The 12,913-nt window shown below is 41.1% G+C and overlaps 1 protein-coding gene across 8 annotated transcripts in view; it reads left to right on the top strand.

The window, feature by feature from the left end:
* Positions 1–12,913, top strand: part of prkdc (protein kinase, DNA-activated, catalytic subunit) — a 219,777-nt gene that overhangs the window by 19,195 nt on the left and 187,669 nt on the right. For all 8 annotated transcript variants that reach the window (XR_013498316.1, XM_078216124.1, XM_078216123.1 and 5 more), the window contains exons 12-15: positions 4,997–5,161; positions 5,848–6,016; positions 6,656–6,705; positions 11,692–11,832. Coding sequence is in view for 7 of the 8 variants with exons in the window: in XM_078216124.1 (XP_078072250.1) it covers positions 4,997–5,161; positions 5,848–6,016; positions 6,656–6,705; positions 11,692–11,832 (525 nt within the window). In the remaining variant the exon portion in view is untranslated. The remainder of the gene's footprint in view (positions 1–4,996; positions 5,162–5,847; positions 6,017–6,655; positions 6,706–11,691; positions 11,833–12,913) is intronic.

Here is a 12,913-nt window from a genome sequence, read left to right as displayed (position 1 = left end):
AATGAAAGCCACTTCTCTGATTCTTTTAACTGGACTGAAAATTACTTTGACAACAGCAGTGCAGTTGGTATATTGTAACTCCAGAAATAATATGTACTTGTGTTGAACTCACAGTCTTAGATGCCAAAGGAGTGTTTGATTGTAATTTACTAAGATCGGGGCATTGTTGGGGGAAGAGAAACTTCATCTCCCTCTTGTTTGGTGTACAGAAAACCTGTTGGTGAAAGATATAACTGAAACCAATCTTTACACACTTTCTAAAAAGCATTTATTTGGACAGTTGCAGATTATAAGCAAGCACCCACTAACACAACAGGCACAGTATGTCTATTTATACAAGTTATTCCCCATTCAATGCCCACCGCCTACCTACGGTTAAGATAAAAGTAGCCAGGATTCAATCTCTTAGCCAGGATTCTTTGTACAAATCTCAAATTGGCTTCTGTATTTTATTCTTTTAATTCTCTTTCTGATCTGTTCTTTACCTACATGGTTTCTTACCAGCAGTGCCTAAAGAAATCGATACTTTTCACTGCACCAATCATATCAACTGAGAAAAAAACTTGTATAAAAGCAAAAGTATGTAAGAGTCTCAGCAGTATATTGTGTCAACTTGCAGGAAGTTCTTTTTCCCACTTGCAGGAAGTTCTTTTTCCCTCTTGCAGATACAAATCAATCATAAATTGGGTTAATACTGATTATTTTGCTAAATTTAGTGAAAGCTAGAGTTTCAATCCCAGCCCATTCATGGGTGAAAGATAATTAGTTCTATATTGTGATTCATTTCACCTGATTTTTTATTGCAATTCTATAGTTGTTCAGCTGCTCCTGTGAAGCACCTTGGGATGTTTTATTACGTTAAACAGGCTATATAAACATGAGTTGTTGCTGAATTCTCAGTACTGACTTATAGAAAAAACAGTTGCAATATGTAGGTTATAATGCAAGCAATATCATTTTTTTTCTTATCAAAGCTCCCTTTAATGTGAATACCTCTTTCAGATCTCTTCAATTTTGTTTGTTCGAATGTAAAGAACCTTAATTTCTCATGTTTTTCCTCATCCCTGGCATTGTCTCAGCCAATTTCTTTTGTAATTTCTCTGTGGCCTTGATGTTCTCCCTGATGTCCAAAACTGAACATTGTGTTTCGATTGCAGCCTAATCAATGATTTAAGTAAATTCAGCATTAACGCTGTTTTAGTGCGATATGCACTTGTTTATTGAACCTGGGATCCCTTAAGCTTTTTAAATCAGTTTATTGATTTTGTCCTCCCATTGTTGAAGATTCTCTCTGGTGTTATAATCCTTCTACCAATTAGTCTCACCATTTAATGTTTATGCCTTAATTTATCAATAACTCATAATTCCCTTTGCACTCTTCCCTACAAAATCTTCTCTGTAAAACAGGATTAAAATTACTATGTGCCGATGTTTGCTCATCAAATTGTTTCATCACTCATTTGATTTGATTTATTATTGTCACACAAGTGTAGACAGAGTCAGTGGATGGGAGGCTGGTTTGCGTGATTGATTGGGCTTCATTCACGACCCTTTGTAGTTTCTTGCAGTCTTGGACAGAGCAGGATCCGTACCAAGCTGTGATACAACCAGAAAGAATGCTTTCTATGGTGCATCTGTAAAAGTTGGTGAGAGCCATAGCGGACATGTCAAATTTCCTTAGCCTCCTGAGAAAGTAGAGGCATTGGTGAACTTTATTAACTATAGCATCGACGTGGAGGGACCAGAACAGGCTGTTGGTGATCTGGACAGCTAGAGACTTGAACCTCTCGACCATTTCCACTTCAACCCCGTTGATATATACAGGGCCATGTCCTCTACTTTGCTTCCTGAAGTCGATGAATATCTCCTTAATTTTACTGACATTGAGGGAGAGTTTATTGTCGTCGCACCAGTTCACCATGGGATGGGATGTGGGCATCACTGGCTAGGCCATTTTTTATTGCGCATCTCTAATTGCTCTTAAGTAGGTGGTGGGGAGCTGCTGCCTTGAACCGCTGCAGTCCATGTGTTGTAGGTACACTCATAGTGCTGTTAGGAAGAGAATTATGGAATTTTGACAGGAATGGTGACATATTTCCAGTTCAGAATGGTATCTGGTTTGGAGGGAAACTTCCAGGTGGTGGTGTTCCCATGTATCTGCTGCCCCATATCCTTCTAGATAGTAGTGGTCGTTGGTTTGGAAGATGCTGTCCAAGGAAACCAGTGAAATGGAAAGAATTGATTTATACATACAAATACACGGCAAAAAAAAACAGGTGGAAGATAAGGATTTTTTCTTATGCTGTGTGTTCTGATCTGGAATGCACTGCATGAAAGGTTGGTGAAAGCAGATTCAACAGTTACTTTCAAAGGGGAATTAAAAAAAAAACCAATTTGCAGGGCTTTCAGGAATGAGCAGAAGAATGGGATTAATTGAATAGCTCTTTTAAATAAATGCTATCAAATCATGTCACATCACATAATTGCATTAAATTTCATTCAGTATCCATACAATTTACTATGCTGTCTGTGTCCCTCAATTGTTGCAGTCCTCTCTCCCTGTCATTTGTAACCACATGTCTTATGTTCACATGAGTCCAGATAATTTTAGAGATGATTAATAGTCCCAACACCCATTGCTGAAGGAAATCACTATTTACATGTTTCCACTTAGGAGTATTGTACAAATCTCCAATTGGCCTCTGCCCTTCGGCAATTTTATTCATTTAATTCTCCTTCTGATCCGTTTTTTACTTTGAACGTTTCTCTTTATTCTTTCCAATACTCCTTGTTATCTTTGCATTGTTTTCAGCATCTGCTTTTTATCAGCTCCCTTTCCTTATAAAGCCCTCCACATTTTCTTTCCCTACTCCCATATTAGGAATTAATCAGGTAAGGCCCATCTATCTTGTTCAGTCCACTTCTCTCCCTGAACTGGTTCCAATGTCGCACAAATCTGAACCCTTCCCTCCTACAGCATTTACTTACCTCTCTTCCCTCTTCACTTAATGTAACAACACTTTACAACACAGTAGCACAGTGGTTAGCACTGCTGCTTCACAGCTCCAGGGACCTGGGTTCGATTCCCGGCTTGGGTCACTGTCTGTGTGGAGTTTGCACATTCTCCTCGTGTCTGCGTGGGTTTCCTCCGGGTGCTCCGGTTTCCTCCCACAGTCCAAAGATGGGCGGGTTAGGTTGATTGGCCATGCTAAAATTGCCCCTTAGTGTCCTGGGATTGCATAGATTAGAGGGATTAGCGGGTAAAATATGTAGGGATGTGGGGGTAGGGCCTGGGTGGGATTGTGGTCGGTGCAGACTCGATGGACCGAATGGCCTCTTTCTGTACTGTAGGATTTTTATGATTTCTTAAGGGTGTGGATAAACGGAAACCTGTGAGTTCACTGCCTGACAGTGTGTGAGTGCAGGTGGCTCAATCCATTAAAAAGGCTTTATATTAATTAAAGGTTTTATCCATTATAGGTTTTATAAGTACAGGGATGGAATAAGTGTGAAAATGTGATGATAAATTTGTAGAAAACATTTGTTAAACCATAGTTAAGAGCACGTCATTATAGGAAGAACATTAAAACCTTAGAAAGCACACAGCATAGGTTCACCATGATCAAGCCAGGCTTGTGAAATTGGTTCTAATGAGAAACTTGCGATACTGGGGCAATTCCTATCGGAACAGAGAATATGAAGAAAACATTTAATAGAGGTCTTTAAAATTCGGAAGGGTTTTTAGCGAGGTAGAGTGTGAAACACAGTTTTCTTTAATTAGAAAGTTCTTGACAAGTATTAAGGAAGGTTAGGAGAAATGTCTGGACAGGGTTCGTATATTTTTACATAATTACAGGCCATCTGGCTCAACTGATTTATGCACATGAGCCTCTCCCATCCTCCTTTGTAATTGCACATATCTCTCTGCTCCTTTCCTACTTGTATCTATCTAGCTTGCTCTTAAATGGCATCTATGCTAGTCACCTCAACTATTTCTTATGTTAGCAAGTCCCATATTCTAACCTCTTTCTGGAGAACAAAATTTCTCCTATTGGAGTGATTAGTGAATATCTTATATTTATGGCCCCTCATTCTGATCTGCAAGTTAAAATACCCTATCAAAATTTCTTAATGTGACCTCTATCAGGTCACCCTCAGTCTCTTTTCTGGGGAAAAGAGGACCAGTCTATTCAATTTTTCCTGGTAGGTATTTTACTTCTGATATTCAAATTAATCATGTTTTGCCCCTTCTCCTGAACCATAGAAACCTTACAGTGCAGAAGGAGGCCATTCGGCTCATCGAGTCTGCACCGACAACAATCCCACCCTGGCCCTAACCTCGCTTAGTTATCCTGCTAATGCCTCTAACCTATCACATCCTGTGACACTAAGGGGTAATTTAGCATATCCAATCAACCTAATCTGCACATCTTTGGACTGTGGGAGAAAACCGGAGCACCCGGAGGAAACCCAAGCAAACATGGGGAAAATGTGCAAACTCCACACAAGCGGTGACCCAAGTTGGGAATCAAACCCAGGTCCCTGGAGCTGTGAGGCAGCAGTGCCAACCACTGTGCCACCGTGCCGCCCCACGTGCATGTCCTTTCTCTGATATGGACACAGAACTGTTCATGGTACCCATAGTGGGACTTAACCGAGGTTCCATGTCAGTTGTTGCGACAAGGAGAGGTTGAGACAAGCACACCTTGCATTTTTTTAAGGAAAAATTGAATAATTGAAGCAGAGGGAGAGGCTGAGGGAGGGTATTAGTTTTGGATTACATGAGCAAAGAGGTTGCACAGAGCAGATGCACTGGGTGGTTTCTTTATATATTGTAAACCTATGTAACAAATTAAGCAAAAATAATGCCAAAAACAGTAGCATAAGATTGGTCAATTTGATATTCATGTGTTTTTGCATTTAATTCACTAATAATAGCACAGTCACAATGCAAACTAAAGTTATTTAATTTTATTTTCCTGTTCTATGATTTTAGCCCTGTAAAGCTGTGAACTCTCAGTATGTTGACTTCATGTACACGGAACTGATTCAGCGTTGTAAACAGATGTATCTCACTGAGGTAGACACAGAAGATGACAATGTTTATCAGCTTCCCAGTTTCCTAGACTCTATTGCAAGTGTCATCTTCCACATAGACAAAGTAAGTGTACTTTGTGGTAGTTTCTTTGGAAAATTTCATAACCATCCAATGCTTTTAATATAAGAATTCTGTGTTTTGAAAACATGTTAGATTCAACCTTTAGTTGCATTTTTCAACTTTTACAATGAGTTGCATTAAACTTGTATTTTAATGGCAAAAGCTCCAAAGCCGTGAAATTATTGGTGAGTTTGAGTAATTAAATTTAAAAAAAAAAGTTAATCCCAATACCTCTCTGGATCCAGTCACTGAGAGCTGAGAAAATCTTTGATTTCCTCATCTCCACTGTGATTGCAGAATCCCACTTCTACTTGGTTCATTCATTGATAGCATTGCTAAGATTTTAAGCGTTCCTCATGGGGAATTGCAGGTGTAACCAATGTCCTACCACTCTGTACCATGGAATATGGAATGCCAGTGCACTGCCTAGCAAAGGTAGAATTAATATTTTTGTCACTGAAGTGTTCAATTTATTGGCAAATGCGTTCTTTAAACCTGAGAGAAAATACATCTTTGCAGTGCGATTTTTAAAAAAATAGTGGAATGCACATTAAACTGTATTTATTCTAATGGGTAATGACAGACAAAGTAAAATACTGTTCTTCAGAAGTTTGAATATTCTGAAAGATTTTATTGAAAAGTTTGCCTATTCATTTATATGCATTACTGGATTTATTTTTCCTTTTCAGATCCCAGGAATTTATACTTCTGTGCTAGAACGTTTACTAGTGGTTCAGATAGATAGCTTCCCACAGTACAGTATGAAGATGCAACCAGTTTGTTGCCACAGCATTGTTAAACTATTTATTGCCCTTGCAGGAAAAGGCCCTGTTCTCTGGAACTTTATTAGCACTGTAGGTGAGTACCAAATCTCAATGTACAAATTGTCAATGCACCTTAAGCAATGGTGAATTGCAGACTTGTATCCTTTCGAGCATTGCTGGGTTTCGTGATCTTTCTGCTAAGATAGAAAAGGACCATAGCTTAGACGGGCAAAGTATTTCCCAAGATTTGTGAACATTTGGGTAGCATTAAAGTCATTCATCGTTTTAAACAAACTGCATGTGTAGTCCACCTTGCTATGCTAAATCTGTTTATGCAACAGAAAACAGCAAACTTCGAACTATTTCCAATGGAAATATGTTCATTTAAAATTGTGTGACCAGCATGAATGAAGGACAGTTTTCAGCTAGATGCTGAGGAATTTGTGTTTTTGAGAATTATTGTTCACTTCAGCAGGCCAACTGTGTACGACAACATTGATTAAGTCCATTTTTGACCAATTACTGTATGGCAAATGTATTGAAATTGTCCTCAGAAATTTCACAATCAATTTAGGAATACGAAATCCAAATATTAAACTACTTCTCATGAAAATCATTCTAACTATTCTTAAAAATGTTGCACAAAAATGCATTGACGTAATATTCCCACATGTCTGGCTTGTATTTTGTGAACTGTTATTTTATTTTTAATTTAAAAAAAAATCTGTTTCAGTGCATCAAGGTCTAATTCGTGTCTGTTCAAAGCCAGTTCTCCTTCCTGGGGTAAGAAAATTTACATGACATCCTGCTTCATTCAGCAACAAATATCACCCCTTACATTGAAATTGGGTTGTGTGAATATTAGCAGCAAAATGCTCAAGAGCCTAGCATGTGCACAAGTAAACTGAGGCATTGAAACATATTCTTAACAGGAATAAATGCCTCTTAATATAGCAGCAAAAGAAATTCATACCAATATATCAAGCATTCATATGCTAATATTAACACAGCATAATTTCAGGGGCAATATCTTTTGTAAGTAGTATTTAAATATATATTCAATTTCCTTGTTTAATTAATCTTGAATGCTGAACAACTTAATGCTGACACTGGACCTCCTATGACTTGCCACTTTAATTGCTGCGACTTTTCCTTATTTAGAGTTTCTGTCTTTATCATACAATATTCCAAAAATTCAACACAGTTGTTCAATATAGTTGTTCAGCTGCTTGTCTTCACCAATTTCCAATCTCCCCTGTCGCTCTAACTTTTCAAACAGATTCTGCCATTCACATTCCATTGTTTTCCTTTTCATTCTGTCGTTCTTGAACTCACCTTTCAAATGCCTTCTCACATACCTGACTGAGATTGCCGTCTTCCTGTGTCTAAAAATCCACTTGCAGGCTGTTAATATCTGACTGAACATGTCAGCTAGACTTCTTTGATAAGGTTCATGCCTTTAAGTCAGGACAAAGTAAATTCAAGCCTCTCCTTTGTACATCTGCAGGCTGACCATCCAAAACTGAAGGAGTGTGGGATTGTCAGCAGTGCCATCACTTAGATGAGTTGGGATTGATAACCGAAGCTGAATAAATCACTATTTTGGTGGGGTTGACTTCACACGATGTGATAGCATGCAGAGTTAGTTCTGTTTTGTAGGACAAGTACAGGCTTTCTAGTAGAAACAGTGTAGGTTGGGCCAGGTGTTCAAGTTGGGCCAGAGCTCCTCAACTGTGGTACTGCGACTTAGATGGTAAAATGGCAGACTGTCTTTGCAGTACAGCAAAGCCAATGTCACTCATTCCACAAACTTGAGGTGCATGTCACATGACTGATCGTGAAATGCCTCAACCATAAAGAAGTGAAACCCTTTGTCTTAGCAGACGAGCAGACTTTTGTTGGCCAGCTTGGGTAATGAAATGCAGATGGCCTTTGTAAAGCTCTCTTTGAATTTGGTCTGCACAGGTCACAATGTGTTGTTGGTGGCACTTCCAAGGTAATGGCGTGCGAGTTTTCATGATACTGCCATGTAGCTCCTCTTGTTCGAGGGTCACAATCGGACATGGATTCCGCCATTTTAGATCTGTGTCCAGCTTTATCTCTACATATTTATAAGAAAGGTCTTCATGTTGAGGTCTTGGTTCTTCACAATTGTCATTTATTATTCTCAGATCCATCTCATTGTTGTTTGTGAGATCTTCAGCTGATGCTTATGTTATAGAACATAGAACATAGAACAGTACAGCACGGAACAGGCCCTTCGGCCCACGATGTTGTGCCGAGCTTTATCTGAAACCAAGATCAAGCTATCCCACTCCCTATCATCCTGGTGTGCTCCATGCGCCTATCCAATAACCGCTTAAATGTTTCTAAAGTGTCTGACTCCACTATCACTGCAGGCAGTCCATTCCACACCCCAACCACTCTCTGCGTAAAGAACCTACCTCTGATATCCGTCCTGTATCTCCCACCACGAACCCTATAGTTATGCCCCCTTGTAATAGCTCCATCCACCCGAGGAAATAGTCTTTGAACGTTCACTCTATCTATCCCCTTCATCATTTTATACACCTCTATTAAGTCTCCCCTCAGCCTCCTCCACTCCAGAGAGAACAGCCCTAGCTCCCTCAACCTTTCCTCATATGACCTACCCTCCAAACCAGGCAGCATCCTGGTAAATCTCCTCTGCACTCTTTCCAGCGCTTCCACATCCTTCTTATAGTGAGGTGACCAGAACTGCACACAATATTCCAAATGTGGTCTCACCAAGGTCCTGTACAGTTGCAGCATAACCCCACGGCTCTTAAACTCCAACCCCCTGTTAATAAAAGCTAACACACTACAGGCCTTCTTCACAGCTCTATCCACTTGACTGGCAACCTTTAGAGATCTGTGGATATGGACCCCAAGATCTCTCTGTTCCTCCACAGTCTTCAGAACCCTACCTTTGACCCTGTAATCCACATTTAAATTTGTCCTACCAAAATGAATCACCTCACATTTATCAGGGTTAAACTCCATTTGCCATTTTTCAGCCCAGCTTTGCATCCTATCTATGTCTCTTTGCAGCCTACAACAGCCCTCCACCTCATCCACTACTCCACCAATCTTGGTGTCATCAGCAAATTTACTGATCCACCCTTCAGCCCCCTCCTCTAAGTCATTAATAAAAATCACAAAGAGCAGAGGACCAAGCACTGATCCCTGCGGCACACCGCTAGCAACCTGCCTCCAATCCGAAAATTTTCCATCGACCACCACCCTCTGTCTTCGGTCAGACAGCCAGTTACCTATCCAATCGGCCAACTTTCCCTCTATCCCACACCTCCTCACTTTCATCATAAGCCGACCATGGGGGACCTTATCAAACGCCTTACTGAAATCCATGTATATGACATCAACTGCCCTACCTTCATCAACACACTTAGTTACCTCCTCAAAAAATTCTATCAAATTTGTGAGGCACGACTTGCCCTTCACGAATCCGTGCTGACTATCTCGGATTAATCCGCATCTTTCTAAATGGTCGTAAATCCCATCCCTAAGGACCCTTTCCATCAATTTACCAACCACCGAAGTAAGACTAACCGGTCTATAATTACCAGGGTCATTTCTATTCCCTTTCTTAAACAGAGGAACAACATTCGCCATTCTCCAGTCCTCTGGCACCAGCCCGTGGACAGCGAGGACCCAAAGATCAACGCCAAAGGCTCTGCAATCTCATCCCTTGCCTCCCACAGAATCCTAGGATACATTTCATCAGGCCCAGGGGACTTATCGACCTTCAGTTTATTCAAAACTGCCAAGACATCCTCCCTCCGAACACCTATTTCCTCCAGCCTATTAGCCTGTAACACCTTCTCTTCCTCAAAAACATGGCCCCTCTCCTTGGTGAACACTGAAGAAAAGTATTCATTCATCACCTCGCCTATCTCTACTGACTCCATACACAAGTTCCCACTACTGTCCTTGACCGGCCCTAACCTCACCCTGGTCATTCTTTTATTCCTCACATAAGAGTAAAAAGCCTTGGGGTTTTCCTTGATCCGACCCGCCAAGGACTTCTCATGTCCCCTCCTAGCTCTCCTAAGCCCCTTTTTCAGCTCATTCCTTGCTAACTTGTAACCCTCAATCGAGCCATCTGAACCTTGTTTCCTCATCCCTACATAAGCTTCCCTCTTCCTTTTCACAAGACATTCCACCTCTTTTGTGAACCATGGTTCCCTCACTCGGCCATTTCCTCCCTGCCTGACAGGAACATACCTATCAAGGACATCCAGTATTTGTTCCTTGAAAAAGTTCCACTTTTCATTAGTTCCTTTCTCTGACAGTTTCTGTTCCCAACTTATGCCCCCTAATTCTTGCCTAATCGCATCATAATTACCCCTCCCCCAATTGTAAACCTTGCCCTGCCGTACGGCCCTATCCCTCTCCATTGCAATAACAAAAGACACCGAATTGTGGTCACTATCTCCAAATTGCTCTCCCACAACCAAATCTAACACTTGGCCCGGTTCATTTCCCAGTACCAAATCCAATGTGGCCTCACCTCTAGTCGGCCCATCCACATATTGTGTCAGGAAACCCTCCCGCACACACTGCACAAAAACTGCCCCATCCAAACTATTTGACCTACAAAGGTTCCAATCAATATTTGGAAAGTTAAAGTCCCCCATGACAACTACCCTGTGACCCCCACACATATCCATAATCTGCTTAGCAATTTCTTCTTCCACATCTCTATTACTATTTGGGGGCCTATAGTAAACTCCTAGCAACGTGACCGCTCCTTTCCTATTTCTAACTTCAGCCCATATTACCTCAGTGTGCAGATCCCCCATGAAGTGCCTTTCCGCAGCCGTTAAACTATCCTTGATTAACAATGCCACTCCTCCACCTCTTTTACCAGCTTCCCTACACTTAGTGAAACATCTATACCCCGGAACGTCCAACAACCATTCCTGTCCTTGTTCTACCCACGTCTCCGTAATGGCCACAACATCGTAGTCCCAAGTACCAATCCACGCCCCAAGTTCATCTACCTTGTTCCGGATGCTCCTTGCATTGAAGTAGACACACTTCAACCCACCTTCCTGTCTACCGGTACCCACCCTTGACCCTGATACCTTCCCCAATACCTCACCACCCTCACTGACTTCTGGACTACAACTCCCTTTCCCACTCCCCTGACAAATTAGTTTAAACCCCCCTGAAGAGCCGTAACAAATTTCCCTCCGAGGATATTGGTGCCCCTCTGGTTCAGGTGCACCCCCCGTCCTGTTTGTACAGGTCCCACCTTCCCCAGAACGTGTTCCAATTATCCACGTATCTGAAACCCTCCCTCCTACACCATCCCTGCAACCACATATTTAACTGCACTCTCTCCCTGTTCCTCAACTCGCTATCACGTGGTACCGGCAACGTACCAGAGATGACCACATGTTTCGTCTTGGCTCTCAGCTTCCAGCCCAGCTCCAGAAATTCCTGCTTTAAATCCCCGTCCCTTCTCTTACCTATGTCATTGGTACCAATGTTTGGAAAGTTAAAGTCCCCCATGACAACTACCCTGTGACCCCCACACATATCCATAATCTGCTTAGCAATTTGTCTTTTTCATATCCTAGCTCAACTATTCTGAGTTCCTAGTACTTGGTTTTAATTTTAGAATTTGTTTTTCCCCCGTTCACCTTAGCTAAGCAAGTTTCTTCATTGTATTTTGGTATGTAACGTTCTAACCACTATAAATCTTAATGACGATTAATTTCTTAGGAGGGAATGGGAAAAGCTGAGCCATGGTCCAATGCACAGTCACTTGACAATGGTAGTGTGGCAACAGGAAAATCGAAGGTGCCTACTTATAAAGATTATTTGGAGTTATTCAGAAGTCTGCTGGACTGTGGGAAAATGAAGGTGAGTTTGGGTTGTAGTGTAGAATTCTCCCAACCCCTCATTGCATTTAAATTTGATGTATTATATATTTTATTAAATGTCAGGATGAAGCATTGTATTTGCTTTATGTTAAGACATTAATTTAAAAAAACATAGTAAATAACAGAAGTGAAATTAAAAAGTGAGTTAGTGGCCCATCTCTGGTATCTGGATTGCTCGAGCCTGAATGTATCCCCAAGATGCACTATGGAACCCATTGGAAGTCCCAATACACTGACTTTGTAGAAATAGTCCACAAAGTTTTAATTTCCGTTGAGCAATTCCCCTGTTCCCCGAGATACTCTGAAAAAGTCTCTAACTCTGAGTTGGAATCAGAAACTTTGGACAGTTTTGACTTATTTACCTGACCAGTTACCCAGAAATGTTAGAGTAATCCTAGTCTAACTCCTGGGTAACTGAACCAACCTAAATACCTCCTATCACCTGGCTCCATCCCCCCGACCCGACCTTATCCAAGCTCATCACCCTGTCCAGCTGCCACCCTACCCACTTACCCAACCTATAGCACTCAGATTTTCAGTGTGTTAGTGAACATTTAGCAGAATGCAGCAGCTAATGCAGTAAAAGGCACGTGACAACTGCACAGATTCCTTTGCTAATTTCTGTGCTAACTTGGTTTCCACAGGATCTTCCATTGGAAGATTGGCCAGAAAAATCAAAGGAGAGTAATTAAATAGGTAGTTTTTTGTAATTAGTGTCCGAAATGATTGGAAGATTTATGCTGTTATGATGGTGGTTCCTCACTTCCCCTTTGTTTCTGGGGTTGGAGAGAGCTTGAAACTTCCATGCTTAGCTTTAGCTCACAATGCTCTGGGCTACTTCACTTTTGCTTTTTCAGAAACGCAGTGAAAGTTGTGGCCATGATCATGAGACCAATCACTGTACAGGGAGGAACTTTAAAATATGCTCTAAAAATATATTTTAAATATATCGTCGTGTATTTTTGTGGTAAACATATTCAAGGACAAAGCTATTGAAAGAAAATCTTGGGTCTTTCCAGATATAACCATCTCTGGTCAGGAAAGTTAGTAAATAACATGGT

This window comes from Mustelus asterias, chromosome 7 (assembly GCF_964213995.1).
Source record: "Mustelus asterias chromosome 7, sMusAst1.hap1.1, whole genome shotgun sequence".
NCBI classification, from domain to species: domain Eukaryota; kingdom Metazoa; phylum Chordata; class Chondrichthyes; order Carcharhiniformes; family Triakidae; genus Mustelus; species Mustelus asterias.
Note: the sequence above shows the minus strand (reverse complement) of the source record. Positions and strands in the feature narration are given on the sequence as shown.